Genomic DNA, 17,867 nt, shown 5'->3' with positions numbered 1-17,867 from the left:
TTCGTGAAAAATCTGTTAAAAACATACATTTTTTACACTTCTTTATTTGGTAGAAAATAAACTGGTATAAATAGATTATCCGCAATAAGGCTTCCCGAACAAAATATCAAAACTCCACCAGGTTTTCCAACTTCTCCACTTTTTCTTAAACTCAACTAAGAAGCGTTATTTAGTTTAAAGAAGTTTTTCTGGTCCATTAGTTATTGTGTTAATACTTATATAAAAATATTAATTACAAAAAAGAAATAATATACGTAGTAAAAATACTAAAATTAGAATATTGAAGACACATTGGCTAAAGCAGTTCAAATTCTGGTATACTGCAGGACTTTTCAAGGTAAAACCAGAAAAAAAGTTGTTTTTTCTGTTATATCATCTTTATACAGGGTGTCCCAGAAGTAGCGCAACGGTCGAATATTTCGCGAAATGAACATCGGGAACATGAACATGAATGATCAAACTGAAAAATATTATCGAGTAAAACCAGACATGACCCCCACTGCTTTAAAAAGTGCAATAAAAAAACGGGAGTTTCTATTTAAGATTTTAGAGTTACTTCTCACCAGACCTCCAGAGTTTGGAGTACGGAGTCGTTTGGTGTCATTCGATAGGTTTATCAAAAATATTAGACACGTGTTTTTTGGTTTGTCATTTAGAAGTGTATTTCTTGAGATATTAATCCGTTTATATTTATAATTTATCGACCGTTATTCGACCGTTCCCCTAATTTTGGAACACCCTATATAATAACACCTGCGCAATAGAAATTATCAATTTTAAATTGACCTTGATAAAATATAATATTATATATGTAATAATATTAGATATATCTTATTTATAAATTGATAAATATTATTTTAGCTTGTCCAGCAGTTGATGGACCAGATTCCGTCTATTTCTCACATAGCAATTGTTCTAAATTTTGCCAATGTTCCAACGGTGTGCCATATGAACACACTTGTCCAGAAGGTCTTCATTTTAATGCAAAATTGAATATTTGTGATTGGCCACAGAATGCAGGATGTAGTGGAACAGATGTAACTCAACCGACTGTTGAACCTACCACAATTACAACTGCCAATTCTTCGACAGCTACAAACAGTACAACTGAAAGTTCAACTACAGTTTCGTCTACTACGACCACGCAAGAAACTCCTCAAGACACTACAACTCTTAGTGATAATATTTGCATTCGTGAAAATATAAGTAAGTATTTGATAGGCAATGAATTGTTTTATTCCTTTAATGATTATAATATTATACAATTTGATCATTATTTTATTTTATTTTTATTGATATAAATCTTTTTTACAAACTTTCAGTTTGTCCTGTTGTTGACGGACCAAATTCAGTGTACGCAGCTGTATCAGATTGTACCAAATTTTGCCAATGCTCAAATGGTTACCCATACCAGCAGAACTGTCCAGTAGGTTTACACTTTAATCCAAAACTGAACGTCTGCGACTGGCCTGAAGATGCTGGTTGTACTGGAGGTACCACCGCAGTCACTAGAACTGCTCAAAGTACTACTTCCACAACAACTGTAAGTAGCACAAGCGAAACCACAATAACTACAGAGGAAGTTACAACTCAGAGAGTTAAAAACGGAACTGAAATTTGCCTTGAAAATAATATAGGTAATTGGTACCACAAATGTCATCAAAGACCTAAAACTATGATTAATATTTTACATTTTAGTATGTCCTGTTATCGATGGTCCTGACTCAGTATATGCAGCTTTACCAGATTGTACCAGATTCTGCCAATGTTCAAACGGCCTACCATATTTGCACAGTTGTCCACATGGTTTACATTTTAATCCAAATCTAAACGTATGCGACTGGCCTGAAGATGCAGGATGTACCGGTGGTACTACCACCACAGAAATAAATATTACGCAAAATGAAACGACTGAAAAAACAACCACAATCATTGTAACAAGCACTAACGCAGAAGCTAGTACCACTCAAGATACTTCTAATGGACCACAAAATACAACAAAAATATGTTTACAGCATGGTATCCGTAAGTACATATTTTTTGTTTGACTTAAATTAATTATATTCTCAAATGATATAAAAGAACCAAAAGCTTCATAACAATCATTTATTTTAGAATGTCCCAAGATAGATGGTCCTAATTCCATCTATGGAGCATTACCTGATTGCACCAAATTTTGTCAGTGTTCAAACGGAATACCATATCTGCATAGATGTCCAGTTGGATTACATTTTAACCCTACTCTGAGTGTGTGTGACTGGCCTGAAGACGCAGGATGTGTTGGTGAGGTCACAACAGAAAAGACAACTGAAAATATTACCAGTGACGCAACCACTGAAAATATATCAACTGTACCATCAAATACTACCACTTCTGACACAGCTTCATCTGAAGCAAGCACCAATAATTATAATACAAATTCAGCTGATGCTAGTACTCCCTCTGTGTCAACCCCAGCAAGCAGAGATAATACTACTACAGAAAACACAACTCAAGATATAACCAGCGATGTAACCACTGAAAATATATCAACTGTACCATCAAATGCTACCACTTCTGACACAGTTTCTTCTGAAGCAAGTACCAATAATTATAATACAAATTCAACTGATGCAATTACTCCCTCTGTGTCAACCCCACCAAGCAGAGATATTACTACTATAGAAAACACAACTCAAGATATAACCAGCGATGTAACCACTGAAAATATATCAACTGTACAATCAAATGCTACCACTTCTGACACAGCGTCATCTGAAGCAAGTACCAATAATTATAATACAAATTCAACTGATGCAATCGCTCCTTCTGTGTCAACCCCAGCAAGCGGAGATAATACTACTACAGAAAACACAACTCAAAATATAACCAGTGAGGCAACTACTGAAAATATATCAAGTGTACCATCAAATACTACCACTTCTGAACCAACCACTGAAGCAAGTACTAATAATGATAATAATAGTACTGCCATCAGCACTGAAGGTACAACTGCTAACACTCCAACTGAAAGTAATATCACAGAAGAAAATACGTCTGCAAGTAATAGTACTGAAGGTAATACAACAGAGAATAGTAGCACAAAGGATACTACTACAGAAGTAAGTTCAACGAGTGAAGAACACACCTCCGATGGTAGTACGACTGTCGCTCCACGAAATGAAACATCATTATGTCTTCGAAGTAACATTGGTAAGTTAAAACGGTTTACTGTAAATAGGCCGAAATCATTAGCCCGAAAGCAGTAGACCGAACTCATTAGACCGAAAAGCACTTTACCTCACTATCCGAACAGTAGGAGACCGAAAAGCATTAGGTACATAATACAGGCTGCTTGGATAACATAATGGTTGTTGTCATAGTCATTAAATTCAAATTAGAAGCAAATAAAATTTACCCTTAATTTCTTTTTACTTGTCGCAGTAAAAGAGATAAGACAAAATGTAATTAAATCTAAATCTTATTTGGATGGTTATGAGAAACAGTTCAAATGATGTTAACGTCACTCTACCCTTAATTTATTTTTACCTTCACTAATTTGTTTAACGGATGAAAATTATTTCACATCAGACTGTACAGCGTATCAATTTACATAGTCTATATATAAAATACAAAAAAATACAATAACCAAAAAGACAGATACATATACAAAATCTTAGCATAATTTACTGCAATCGGTTTTAATTTATGTACCATTTCGGTCTAATGATTTTACTGCTTTTGGTCTAATGATTTCGGTCTAATTGTCGCGCACTAGTTAAAAATTGCTCTTGTTTGATTTTATAATGCCTTTATTGGATGCAGGTTTTGGTTTACTATGCAAATATAATTTGTCTAAAATCTCTATTTAAAATTTTTGTCCTTACTTATTGATTTTTGGATAATTTGCAGTTTAGAGTTCACTGTGAAGTAATCCCAAGATTTTTCTATTTCAGTTTGCCCTGCAATAGATGGAGCAGAATCAGTTTACGCTTCTCTACCGGACTGTACCAAATTCTGTCAGTGCTCAAACGGAGTACCTTATCTTCAACATTGTCCAGCTGGCCTACACTTTAATCCTACACTAAATGTGTGCGATTGGCCAGAAGATGCAGGCTGCACAAGCGGTAATAATAGTACTTCTATCAGCACTGAAGGTACAACTGCTAGCACTCAAACTGAAAATAATAGCACAGAAAAAAGCACCTCTGCTAGTAATAGTACCGAAGGAAATACAACCGAAAATAATAACGCACAAAATAATACCACCGAAATATCTACTACACAAGCCAGTATTACAAGTGACACTAGCGTAGATGTAACACAAGACAATTCTAACAGTAGTACGACTCCACAAGATGGGTTAGAACTATGTATTAAACACGACGTTGGTAAGTGAAAATATTGTATTTCATATTTCAAGCGTTTTTATTGAAAGTGTTAACGAAGGTTTATTCCTATTATATGTGGAAGATTGATAAAATTACACATTACATATACAGAGAGAGTCTGTAAAGTGGAATAAATTCAATATCTCAAATACTAATTGTTTTTTTGGAAAATGCTCAGACCCGTCGATTAGTATTTCAAATTGTCCTTTTTGACATTCAATAATAATGTATACAGGGTGTCCCAATTTAGAGATATGACGTCATCGTCGATTTTCTTAAAAGGCAACACTGTCATTTTGATAGCTAATTTGATAGGGTTTGTAAAGTTATACATAACTGCAAAATATCAAATTTTTATTCTCTACCATTTACAAGATAATAGAAAATAACAAAGTTATATCTGTAATTTGGAATATATTCAATAATTAAAATACTAACTGTTTTTTTGAAAAATGCTCAGACCCGTCGATTAGTATATCAAATTGTCCTTTTTGACATATAATAATAATGTATACAGGGTGTCCCAATTTAGAGATATGACGTCATCGTTGATTTTCTTAAATGGCAACACTGTCATTTTGATAGCTATTTTGATAGGGTGTGTAAAGTTATACACAACTGCAAAATTTCAAATTTGTATTCTCTACCATTTAGATGATAATAAAAAATAACAAAGTTATGAAAAAGAAGTAATCAACTAATAATTGAATTTAATTATTTCAATAAATTAAGCAAAAACTCATAATGTTGCCCTCAATTATTGTCAAATTGTCAATGGGCAACGTTATGAGCATTTGCTTAATTGAAATAAATAAATTCAATTATTATTTGATTACTTCTTGTTCTTCATAACTTTGTTATTTTTTATTATCTTGTAAATGGTAGGGAATAAAATTTTGAAATTTTTCAGATGTGTATAACTTTACACACGCTATCAAAATAGCTATCAAAATGATAGTGTTGCCATTTATGAAAATCAACGATGACGTCATATCTCTAAATTGGGACACCCTGTATACATTATTATTATATGTCAAAAATGACAATTTGATATACTAATCGACGGGTCTGAGCATTTTTCAAAAAAACAGTTAGTATTTTAATTATTGAATATATTCCAAATTACAGATATAACTTTGTTATTTTCTATTATCTTGTAAATGGTAGAGAATAAAAATTTGATATTTTGCAGTTATGTATAACTTTACAAACCCTATCAAATTAGCTATCAAAATGACATTGTTGCCATTTAAGAAAATCGACGATGACGTCATATCTCTAAATTGGGACACCCTGTATACATTTTTATTGAATGTCAAAAAGGACAATTTGAAATACTAATCGACGGGTCTGAGCATTTTCCAAAAAAACAATTAGTATTTGAGATATTGAATTTATTCCACTTTACAGACTCTCTCTGTATAGATAAAAATATGTATTATATTATAAGTTTACTAAATACCTACTACTTATTTTAGTTTGCCCTGAAGTCGACGGACCAGTTTCAGTTTATGCCCGCTTACCAGACTGTACCAAATTCTGTCAATGTTCTAATGGGGTACCGTATCTGCATCATTGTCCACTAGGTCTACATTTCAATCCTTCACTAAATGTTTGTGATTGGCCAGAAGATGCAGGTTGTAATAATGTAATAGATGTAACTGAAAGTACTTCAAAAGAAGGCAGCACTTCTACTGCCACAACAGAATATAATGAGGTCACTACTAAAAATAATACTACCAACGAAAGTACCGATTCCACAGATGTCCCCAATACTACGGAGAGTCAAACCAAAACTACTACTGGCGAAAATGTAACTGACAATGTTACAACAGAAGATAATATTTCTAGTAGCACAACAGGTGATGTAGATGAAACAAGCGCTGATAATAGAACCACGGACGAAGGTACTACTGAAAACAACACAGATGTCCCCAGTACTATGGAAAGTGAAACCGAGACTGCAACTGGTGACAATGTAACTGATAATGTTACCACAGAAGAGAACATTTCTAGTAGCACAACAGGTGATGTGGAAGAAACAAGCGCTGATAATAAAACCACAGACGAAGGTACTACCGAAAACGACACAGATGTCACCAGTACTACGGACAGTCAAACCGAGACCTCAACTGGTGACAATGTAACTGATAATGTTACCACAGAAGATAATATTTCTAGTAGCACAACAGGTGATGTGGAAGAAACAAGCGCTGATAATAGAACCACGGACGAAGGTACTACTGAAAACAACACAGATGTCTCCAGTACTACGGAGAGTCAAACCGAAACTGCAACTGGTGGAAATGTAACTGATAATGTTACCACAGAAGAGAACATTTCTAGTAGCACAACAGGTGATGTGGAAGAAACAAGCGCTGATAATAGAACCACCGACGAAGGTACTACCGAAAACAACACAGATGTCCCCAGTACTACGGGCAGTCAAACTGAGACTACAACTGGTGAAAATGTAACTGATAATGTTACCACAGAAGAGAATATTTCTAGTAGCACAACAGGTGATGTGGAAGAAACAAGCGCTGATAATAGAACCACGGACGAAGGCACTACAGAAAACTACACAGATGTCCCTAGCACTTCGGACAGTCGAACTGAGACTACCACTGGTGACAATGTGACTGATAATGTTACTACAGAAGAAAATATTTCTAGTAGCACAACAGGTGATATGGAAGAAACAAGCACTGATAATAGAACCACCGACGAAGGTACTACTGAAAACAACACAGATGTCCCCAGTACTACGGACAGTCAAACCGAGACTACAACTGGTGACAACGTAACTGATAATGTTACCAGAGAAGAGAACATTTCTAGTAGCACAACAGGTGATGTGGAAGAAACAAGCACTGATAATAATACCACCGACGAAGGTACTACTGAAAACAAACCAGATGTCTCCAGTACTACGGAGAGTCAAACCGAGACTGCAACTGATGACAATGTAACTAATAATGTTACCACAGAAAAGAACATTTCTAGTAGCACAACAGGTGATGTGGAAGAAACAAGCACTGATAATAGAACCACTGACGAAGGTACTACTGAAAACAACACAGATGTCCCCAGTACTACGGACAGTCAAACCGAGACCTCAACTGGTGACAATGTAACTGATAATGTTACCACAGAAGAGAACATTTCTAGTAACACAACAGGTGATGTGGAAGAAACAAGCACTGATAATAGAGCAACCGACGAAGGTACTACTGCAAACAACACAGATGTCCCCAGTACTTCGGACAGTCAAACTCAGACTACCACTGATGACAATGTAACTGATAATGTTACCACAGAAGAGAATATTTCTAGTAGCACAACAAGTGATATGGAAGAAACAAGCGCTGATAATAGAACCACGGACGAAGGCATAACTGAAAAAAACACAGATGTCCCCAGTACTACGGACAGTCAAACCGAGACCTCAACTGGTAACAATGAAACTGATAATGTTACCACAGAAGAAAATATTTCTAGTAGTACAACAGGTGATGTGGAAGAAACAAGCGCTGATAATAGGACCACGCACGAAGGTACTACTGAAAACAACACAGACGTCCCCAGTACTTCGGACAGTCAAACTCAGACTACCACTGATGACAATGTAACTGATAATGTTACCACAGAAGAGAATATTTCTAGTAGCACAACAAGTGATGTGGAAGAAACAAGCGCTGATAGTAGAACCACGGACGAAGGCACAACTGAAAACAACACAGATGTCCCCAGTACTACGGATAGTCAAACCGAGACCTCAACTGGTGACAATAAAACTGATAATGTTACCACAGAAGAAAATATTTCTAGTAGTACAACAGGTGATGTGGAAGAAACAAGCGCTGATAATAGAACCACGGACGAAGGTACTACTGAAAACAACACAGACGTCCCCAGTACTTCGGACAGTCAAACTCAGACTACCACTGATGACAATGTAACTGATAATGTTACCACAGAAGAGAATATTTCTAGTAGCACAACAAGTGATGTGGAAGAAACAAGCGCTGATAATAGAACCACGGACGAGGACACAACTGAAAACAACACAGATGTCCCCAGTACTACGGACACTCAAACCGAGATCTCAACTGATGACAATGTAACTGATAATGTCACCACAGAAGATAATATTTCTAGTAGCACAACAGGTGATGTGGAAGAAACAAGCGCTGATAATAAAACCACAGACGAAAGTACTACTGAAAACAACACAGATGTCCCCAGTACTACGAACAGTCAAACCGAGATTTCAACTGATGACAATGCAACTGATAATGTTACCACAGAAGATAATATTTCTAGTAGCACAACAGGTGATGTGGAAGAAACAAGCGCTGATAACAGAACCACCGACGAAGGCACAACTGAAAACTACGCAGATGTCCCCAGTACTACGAAGAGTCAAACCGAGACTACAACTGGTGACAATGTAACTGATAATGTTACCACAGAAGAGAATATTTCTAGTAGCACAAGAGGTGATGTGGAAGAAACAAGCGCTGATAACAGAACCACGGACGAAGGCACTACTGAAAACTACACAGATGTCCCCAGTACTACGGACAGCCAAACCGAGACTACAACTGGTGACAATGTAACTGATAATGTAACCACAGAAGAGAATATTTCTAGTAGCACAACAGTTGATGTGGAAGAAACAAGCGCAGATAACAGAACCACGGACGTAGGCACTACTGAAAACTACACAGATGTCCCCAGTACTACGAACAGTCAAACCGAGACTACAACTGGTGACAATGAAACTGATAGTGTTACCACAGAAGAGAATATTTCTAGTAGCACTACAGCTGATGTGGAAGATACAAGCGCTGATAATAGAACCACGGACGTAGGCACTACTGAAAACTACACAGATGTCCCCAGTACTACGGACAGTCAAACCGAGACTACAACTGGTGACAATGTAACTGGTAATGTTACCACAGAAGAGAATATTTCTAGTAGCACAACAGGTGATGTGGAAGAAACAAGCGCTGATAATAGAACCACGGACGAAGGCACTACTGAAAACTACACAGATGTCCCCAGCACTGCAAAAACTACTACTGAAAATAATATTGATGAAAAGACTACATCTGCAAGCAATAGTACCGAGGAAAGTAGTAACACAGACGTTACTACTACAGAAGCTATCGGTTCAAGCACAGATAACACAAATGATGACGCTAACAATACTACAACTCTTGCTCCAGGAAATGGAACAGCCATATGTCTTCAAAACAATGTTGGTGAGTAAAAATTTCTAGAGCAATATATTTGACTGCAATTCGCTCTTAAAAGAAAAATTTAAGTTTTTTATGTTATATTAATTTTGGTGTACGTCTATTTTAGTTTGCCCTGCAATCGATGGACCAGATTCAGTGTTCGCGTCTGTATCTGATTGTACCAAATTTTGTCTATGTTCAAATGGAGTTCCTTATCTTTACAAGTGTCCAGGAGGTCTACACTTCAATCCTTCACTAAACGTATGTGATTGGCCTGAAAATGCTGCATGCACAAATAATAATAACGATACAACTTCTACAGAAGCAACGGTAACAACGGAGGGTACAAATGCAGATGAAACTACAACTGAAATAAGTACCACTGAAAGTAATGCTGCTGTAAATGGAACTGAAACTTGTCTCAGAAATAATGTTGGTAAGTATTGTTCTTGATTATTGTTACCATCGTATAACAATACATCTGTTTTAAATAAATAAAATGTTGAAATAAAAAGGAAATTGTTAGAACAACTTCTTACAATGTTTGTATTTATGATGTACAGAAATTTTTGTTCGGCTCTTTACGTGTTGTAATATGTAACTCTACAGTTTTACTACTGTTTGCCATCAAATTCGGTTCCGGTTTACGTCAGGCAGTGTTCATAATCATAAATCCATCTTGCATTGGGCATGGCTTGCCCACTGTTAAACATAGGTCAACACTAGATATTTCTGTCTAATATTGCGTGCTGCATCTGTGCTATCCAACTGGTCACAATTTTTTAATTTTTGTTAGTAATTTCCTCGTTCTTAAATCCATTTTTTGAGCTTATGCTAGCAACAGTCTCTCCATTTTACGCTTTGTTCGTCTTTAATTTTGTTTATATTTTTGCGTGGCTTAAATAAACCTTTTCAATAATTTCTATGGACGTGTTCTCAATTTCTATTAGCTCAACGGGTATAAGATTTGTCATCATTTTGGTTTCTCTATAGTTTAGTCTTAAATGGACTCTTATACAGTCGAACCCGCTTATTAGAATACCTTTTTAAAGAATATCCCGCTTTAAGGAATAGAAACATGAGGTCCCGGAACGTGTTTACTGGCCACCAATGATCGGTTATTAGAATATCTCGGTTATAGGAATACTTTTGCTTGGCACGAAGGCTATTCCAATAAGCGGGTTCGACTGTATTATTGCTATAGTTATTCTAATAGATCTAACTGCCTTCTTCTAAGTCTCCTTCCTGTTATGAATAGCTTTGGTGACAAAGCATATTCTTTGTAACACCCCTATGTCAATTTTTGTCTAGTCAATCTGTGGTAAGATTAATTTTTAAATTGGAGCGCACATTTTAATATATCTACATGCATATCGTATGTCATAATACTTTTTTGTTAACCTTATGATATAATCAAGTTTTATACTACACACTTGACTCACTAATGCTACTATGTCATATAGCATTTGTTGATATAAAAAGAAGGACATCCGAGATTTGACACACTTAATAATAAACTCGATACCAGTAATATGAGTTACGGACATCCGATGAAGGCGTCACGTAAATCGCGGTACATCATAAATTGAACTAGACCAACCTAACTATATTAGAAGATGAAGTAGCAGGCTTAAAAATACATGGCCTATCCAGATGTGAAATTAGATATGCTGACGATACAATACTAATAGCAGAAAAGATTACAGATCTACGAAGACTTTTAGATAAGATTGTTGAAGCGAGTGAAGAATTTGGTCTGTCACTAAACATAAAGAAAACATGGTTATATCAAAAAAAAAAATATTAGAAATATCAATCTACACGTAAATAATAAGACGATAGGACAAGTTCAGAATTATAACTATTTAGTGACAAACATTAATGAAACAAACGATTATACCAAATAAATCAGAGCTAGAATAGAAAAGGCTAGAAGTGCGTTCAATAATATGAAACAAATATTATGTATACCCTATTCCACGAACATACGTCTGTTGTGGATTATCTCGACAACGAATATTTTACTGTGCAAATTATGAAGAACGAAAGTAAATTGCACAATACATTTTGTTGTTTATTGGAACAATTATTGGAGCCATTTACTTTCGCACTTCTTATGTTGCACACTAAAATATGCGTTGTCGCGATAATCCAAGACAGTCGTATAATTCGTGGAATAGCCCATAGTAAAGACCTCAGCCTAAATCTTAGAAAACGAGTACTGAAGTGTTATGCATTTTCTGTTCTTTTGTATGGTGTGGAGACATGGACTCTTAATAAACAATGCTCAATAGATTGATAGACAGACAGAATAACCGATAAAGAAGTACTAAGAAGAATAGAGAACAGCAGGAAGATAAGAAATAAGAAAACTACAATATTTGGGTTTTACAACACGTGGTGACAGATATAAACTCCTAAAATTAATAATACAGGGAAAGATCCAAGGAAGGTGCAGCAAAGGTAGAAGAAGAATATCTTGGCTGAGAAACCTCAGAGAATGGTTTGAATGCAGCTCAACTGAACTCTTCCAGGCTGTAGTGTCGAAAGTTAGAATAACAGTGATGATTGCCAACCACCGTCACGGAGATGGCACGTAAAGAAGAAGAAGATAACTATAATTTTGTAAATAGTTCATTACTAATAAATATGTGATAATTAAATGTATGTGTATCCTGATTCTCCACACCGCCTACTCCAGCTAAGGGCTTACCCCCAGGACCATCATAAATCATACAATGGAGATTTACATAAATTTGGAATTTTCGTATATATGTATACTCCTTCTCAGAGGCATCTTTCAGTGCGTCACAAGTGACAGAAAAAAAGGTAGGTCCGTGATACATAAACATTTATAATATTTATTCCAGTTGTTGATAGATGGCGCTATAATCGGAAAACAAGATTTGGGTATTTACCCATTATTTATCTATTACATATCTATACGACTATAATTTAAAGTTGTTCTCAGTCTTTCAGTGTGTCATTAATGATGTAATATATGATTTTAAGAATTAAGAGAATCATAGCGTGACATTTTGGTTAAATCTGACAGTTTTCAGAATCGTAATCGTAATTTGGTATAAAAACAAATCAATTGTGTTTATTTCATTTATAAAAAGGAACGTTCTTTGATTTGTATAGTTTTATAAATTGTACAGATTATGGTCATATAGATAATACATAAATCATTTTTTGTTCGATTATAGCGCCATCTATCAACAATTAGAATAAATGTTATACATGACATTAATCACGGACGTACCTTTTTTTCTGTCACTTACAACTTAATGCGTTAAAAGAAATTGAAAAACTGTGACGCACTGAAAGATGCCTCTGAGAAGGAGCATACCTCGAATAATATTCACACATCTGTGGTTTATTCTAATGATTTTAGAATATCTTAAAACGCACAAGTAGAGTTATTAGACTGAAGATGCATGGGATGCTGAAATAACTATATGGAGATGGTGGTCCAACTCTGAATCGAATAAAAACAAAAACTGCCTTTATTATTTTTCATCTTTACTCAGATTTGTGTATTTAGAAACTGTCTTTTGGTCCTTTTCCTAGAGGGAGAGAAGGTAAATGCGTGGCCAAAATGTCCTCTATTTGCTTTCTCCTATTTTCGTCGTCCCTTGTGCTTATATATTGTAAAAGCCAGAGATACAGGATGCAGCCAGAAAGCAGTTTATTAACGAAAAGTCTTGGATTTAAAATATTGTTTATTATATTTTGATTTCAATTATTCTAATTTGTTTAAAATGTAGTAAACTTGTATCTGGGCTTTTCGTTGTTTCCCTCGTATTGCGAGAGATGTCGCTAGATTGCGTCTCAAAAGGTGGAATCATTGTATCGCGATGGTTTCCCTTAAATAAGTAGGGTTCTTAATTTTCGCTTCCTTCAGAGTTGTGACTGCATAGCTTCACTGAAGATGCATGGGATGCTGAAATAGCTATATGGAGATGGTGATCCAACTCTGAATCGAATAAAAACAAAAACTGCCTTTATTATATTAGAGTTATTACAGTTTATTTGAATATTATGTCTTTATTTATTTATTTTTAAAAATTTTAGTCTGCCCAGTTGTTGACGGATACGATTCAGTGTACGCCGCTTTACCTGACTGCTCCAAATTTTGCCTGTGCCTGAACGGTGTGCCATTCGAACATCAATGTTCAGATGGTCTGCTCTTTAATCCACGATCAAATGCCTGCGATTGGCCTCAGAGAACGTCTTGTTCTGGTGACAATAACGTAACCACTTCTGCAGTTCCCGCTGTTTCAACCGAATATCTTACAGAAGAAGAAACAACAGTACACAGTAGTTCAACAAGTAATGGTGAGAATAATGTAACAGGTTCTGTAGTTCCCGCTGTTTCCACCGAAGATCTTACAGAAGAAGAAACAACAGCACAAAGTAGTTCAACAAGTAATGGTGAGAATAACGTAACAGGTTCTGCAGTTCCTGCCGTTTCTACTGAAGATCTTACAGAAGAAGACACAACAGTTCAAAGTAGTTCAACAAGTGAAGAAAGCCGCAACGAATTACCAGTTGGATCGGAAGAGTGTTTGCAAAATAATGTTGGTAAGTATAGTTTCATGGAATGTAAGGGGAAAATATGATGTAACTAGCAGTATTGTTGAAATGAGATTTATACATTATATTCCCTGTATATATTTTCCTATATAATAGATTCCCTATATCTTCTTCTTCTTCCTATTTATAAGCTATTCTGCTTGTTCATTAGTGGACTGTTACGTGGAAGGTCGTCACTCCATGTTTTGCTCGGTCTACCGATTGGTAATTTATCTCTTGGTTTTTGACCACAAGTGTCTCCTCCATTCTGCTGATGTGGTTATTCCATTATTTTTTTTTCTAATTAGTGTCCATTCGTCTATACACTGTACGTTACATTTTCTCCTAATGTCTTCACTAATTTTTCGATCTCTCAGCGTATTTCCTGTCATTTTTCTCAGAGCTCTCATTTCTGGTCAAGAGCCTCTAAGGCTTGCAGTGCTGTTATAATATTCTCATCTCTGCCGTTTCCAGTAGTCTTTCTGTTGTGGCTCGATGGGGTCTTAATTCTGATGCATATGTCGTTATTAGTCCTACAGTGACTTTATAAATTCTTGACTTCATCTCAGTGTTGATATAGATGTCGGTTTCGCCATATAGTGTAATTAAGGCATCTTGCCAGTCTATTTGCTCTTTGTACTTGATTTCTTATTTTCTTTATCCATGTTCCGGGGACAATGGAATTCCAAAGTATTTTATTTCCATTACTTGTTCACTACTGATGCCATCAATTTTTATTTTACATCTAATTGGTTCTTCACTGATTACTATCGTTTTAGTTTTCTGAGATAAAATTGTCATATTGAAATCTTTTGCTCTTACTTTAACTCTGTAAACTAATCTTTGCAAACTATCTTCATTTTGGGCTATCAATATTGCGTCGTCTGCGTAACAGAGTATTTTTACTTCTTTGTTTCCCATTCTGTATCCACTTCCTTTGTTTATGCTTTTGATGATTTCATCAATGATTAAATTCAAGAGCATAGGGCTCAATGAGTTTCCTTCCCAATCTAACTTTATTTCGTTTTAATCATTATTATCTCTTAGTCTCACTCTTACTGCATCTTTCGGGAATTTCAACAGTTCGACAACGTCCGGTTGAATACTCCTTTCGTCCTTCGAATTCTGTTTATCTTCATTATTCTTACTGAATGTAATATGCATCCAATATATTTAAGTAATCATAAGAAATCATGGAAAATAAACAGAGATCGGGATAGAACAATTCATTAATACTTTTAAGAGAAGCTGATAGGAAGAAGAGAAAAATCAAAAGCAGCCCTCATTTTACTAAATGAAACAAACTTGTTATTAAATTCATCGTGACAGAATCTAGTTGCTCAGCAGGATCTGATAACCGTATTAAAATAAATTTCCAAAAGGAAGATATTTCACAATAAAGATCAAAATATTGAAATTACGTCAGTATCCATTATTTTAAATATTATAATGCAGTATCCATTTCACTCTTTCATCAATAAAATATTTACTCTTTACCTACATATCAAAATTTATCTATTCTCTTGACAGTTTGCCCAGCAGTTGATGGCAAGTTCCCAGTATATGCAGCACTTCCAGATTGTACCAAATTCTGTCAATGTTCGAATGGAGCACCATACCTTTACAACTGTCCAGGAGGTTTACACTTCAATCCTTCACTAAATGTTTGTGATTGGCCAGAAGATGCTGGTTGTGAAAGATCAATATAGTACCGTCAAATTCTTCAAATATTTTGGTATTATAAATTTTGAATAAGAGAAAATGCTGACAAAAAACTGTTTACTAATATACTCATACTAGTTACTGATTTTATATTTTGATCCAAAGAGATTATAAAAATAAATTAATATAAGCAAACTCTGTTTTTCATTTATGATTACAATACTATAAGAGAGCGAAAAACAAACCTTTAAATTCGCAATAGATAACTAAAGATGTGGTCAATTGAACAGATACATTAAAATGTTGATGGATATGCTTAAAATTAAATGAAAAGACGAAAGATGAAGCAAAGGAGTCAAAAATTGAAAACGAAAGCATACAGGGTGATTGATTAGTGGGGTAAAGCTCAATAGCTCCGTTATAGTAATAGATAGCAATAAAAGTTAAATAACAAAAATTGTAGCCACCTTTGAGCTTCACATTACAAAATTAGTTAGAATGTTACAGGGTTTCGATAACACAGTGGCAGACCAAACTTATGTTTTTTTAAATAGAACACCCTATATTTTATTTTATATTCGAAATCCTGTTAACTTCTCCATCACAGAAATATAAAGGTTTGTTATGTTATACAGAGTATTTACAAAGTTATAACCAATTTTGTATGAAAATCGTAACAAGTTCAACTCCCTGTATAAATAAAAATAAGCACAACAGCAATGGTTTGTTCATGCCATATTTTTTTATTTATTGTCAGAATTTTCAATAATTATTGACATTGCTAATTTTCTTTATATCAAATACAGGGTGAGTCAAAACGCAAGTACATTATTTTCTCAGTAGTGTTAAATGGAACACCCTGTATTTTATATCATTATTGAAAAGTAACATTACCGTACTTTAATTTTTATATAACGTTCCCTATGTCCAAATTTCTTAGTTTTCGAGATATTTTCATTTTTCAGAGCAAATTATTTACTGAACTATGACTGAATTTACAATTGACGATTACTGATTATCAATCCGGTAATCAATGTAAAAATCTAGCAAATAAAGAAATAAAAAGAATTAATTAATAATACATTTTACAAAAAAACACAACCACAACATGCAACATTTTTGAAACAATTAAAAACTACTATGTAAATGCAACAAATAAACAAAGAAAATTAATAATAAATTTTACAAAAAAGCACACAAACACAAAATACAACATTTTGTGAAGACAATTAAACACTACTTTTGTATGTAAATGTAACAATGTAACAAATAAAGAACGAAACATAATTTATCAGTAATATATTTTACAAAAAAACATGTTTGAAAAAATTAGACGCTACTTTTAATAAAATATTTTTAATATTTAATTAGGTAAGGGGTTCAAAATTACCTCCTAACACATTTATGCACGCCTAAAAACGATCATTGAATGAGCTACTTACTCTACGAAGCATTTGGGAATTAACACATCGAAATACACTTAGTATTCTATTTTTCATCTCATCCCTTGTTGTTGGAGGTATTTTATAAACTTCATTATTAACGTAACCCCAAAAAAATCAGTCCAGTTTATTAAATTCTGGTGATTTGGGTGGCTACGCTACTGGTCCATTGAAAAATGAAAATATCTCGAAAACTAATATATTTAGACATAGGGAATGTTATCTAAAAATTAAAGTACGGTAATGGTACTTTTCAATTCTTCTTCTTCTTCTTCTTATGCAATCCACTAATGGATGTTAGCGATCACGTTTGACCATTTTTCTCTATCCCTTGCAGTATGTATTAGGTCTCCTATGTTTTTTAGTCCTGTCCATTGTTTGACATTACGGAGCCATGACATTTTCTTCCTGCCCACTCCCCTTCTTCCTTCGATCTTTCCTTCAATTAAGGTTTGCAGAAACTGATATCTTTCATTTCTAATTATGTGTCCAGGTATGCCGTTTTTCTCTGTTTAATTGTGCACATCAGTTGTCGTTCTGTACCAATTCTTCTCAGGATTTCTTCA

General features: G+C 34.7%; 1 protein-coding gene across 50 annotated transcripts in view; it reads left to right on the top strand.

The window, feature by feature from the left end:
• LOC114329324 (serine-rich adhesin for platelets) overlaps positions 1-16,054 on the top strand; it is a 31,239-nt gene extending 15,185 nt beyond the window's left edge. The window contains exons 4-14 of one of the 50 annotated variants that reach the window (XM_050649676.1): positions 862-1,206; positions 1,323-1,637; positions 1,699-2,025; positions 2,116-3,192; positions 3,936-4,370; positions 5,849-6,232; positions 6,728-6,772; positions 7,103-9,643; positions 9,747-10,055; positions 13,697-14,206; positions 15,728-16,054. In XM_050649676.1, the coding sequence (XP_050505633.1) occupies positions 862-1,206; positions 1,323-1,637; positions 1,699-2,025; positions 2,116-3,192; positions 3,936-4,370; positions 5,849-6,232; positions 6,728-6,772; positions 7,103-9,643; positions 9,747-10,055; positions 13,697-14,206; positions 15,728-15,906 (6,467 nt within the window). In that variant the 3' untranslated portion in view covers positions 15,907-16,054. Of the gene's footprint in view, positions 1-861; positions 1,207-1,322; positions 1,638-1,698; positions 2,026-2,115; positions 3,193-3,935; positions 4,371-5,848; positions 9,644-9,746; positions 10,056-13,696; positions 14,207-15,727 lie in introns of all 50 variants that reach the window. The other 49 variants (XM_050649685.1, XM_050649675.1, XM_050649686.1 and 46 more) reach the window with 49 other exon arrangements.
• Positions 16,055-17,867: the final 1,813 nt, after the last annotated feature.

The sequence above is a fragment of the Diabrotica virgifera genome, chromosome 4 (assembly GCF_917563875.1).
Source record: "Diabrotica virgifera virgifera chromosome 4, PGI_DIABVI_V3a".
Taxonomy (NCBI): domain Eukaryota; kingdom Metazoa; phylum Arthropoda; class Insecta; order Coleoptera; family Chrysomelidae; genus Diabrotica; species Diabrotica virgifera.
Note: the sequence above shows the minus strand (reverse complement) of the source record. Positions and strands in the feature narration are given on the sequence as shown.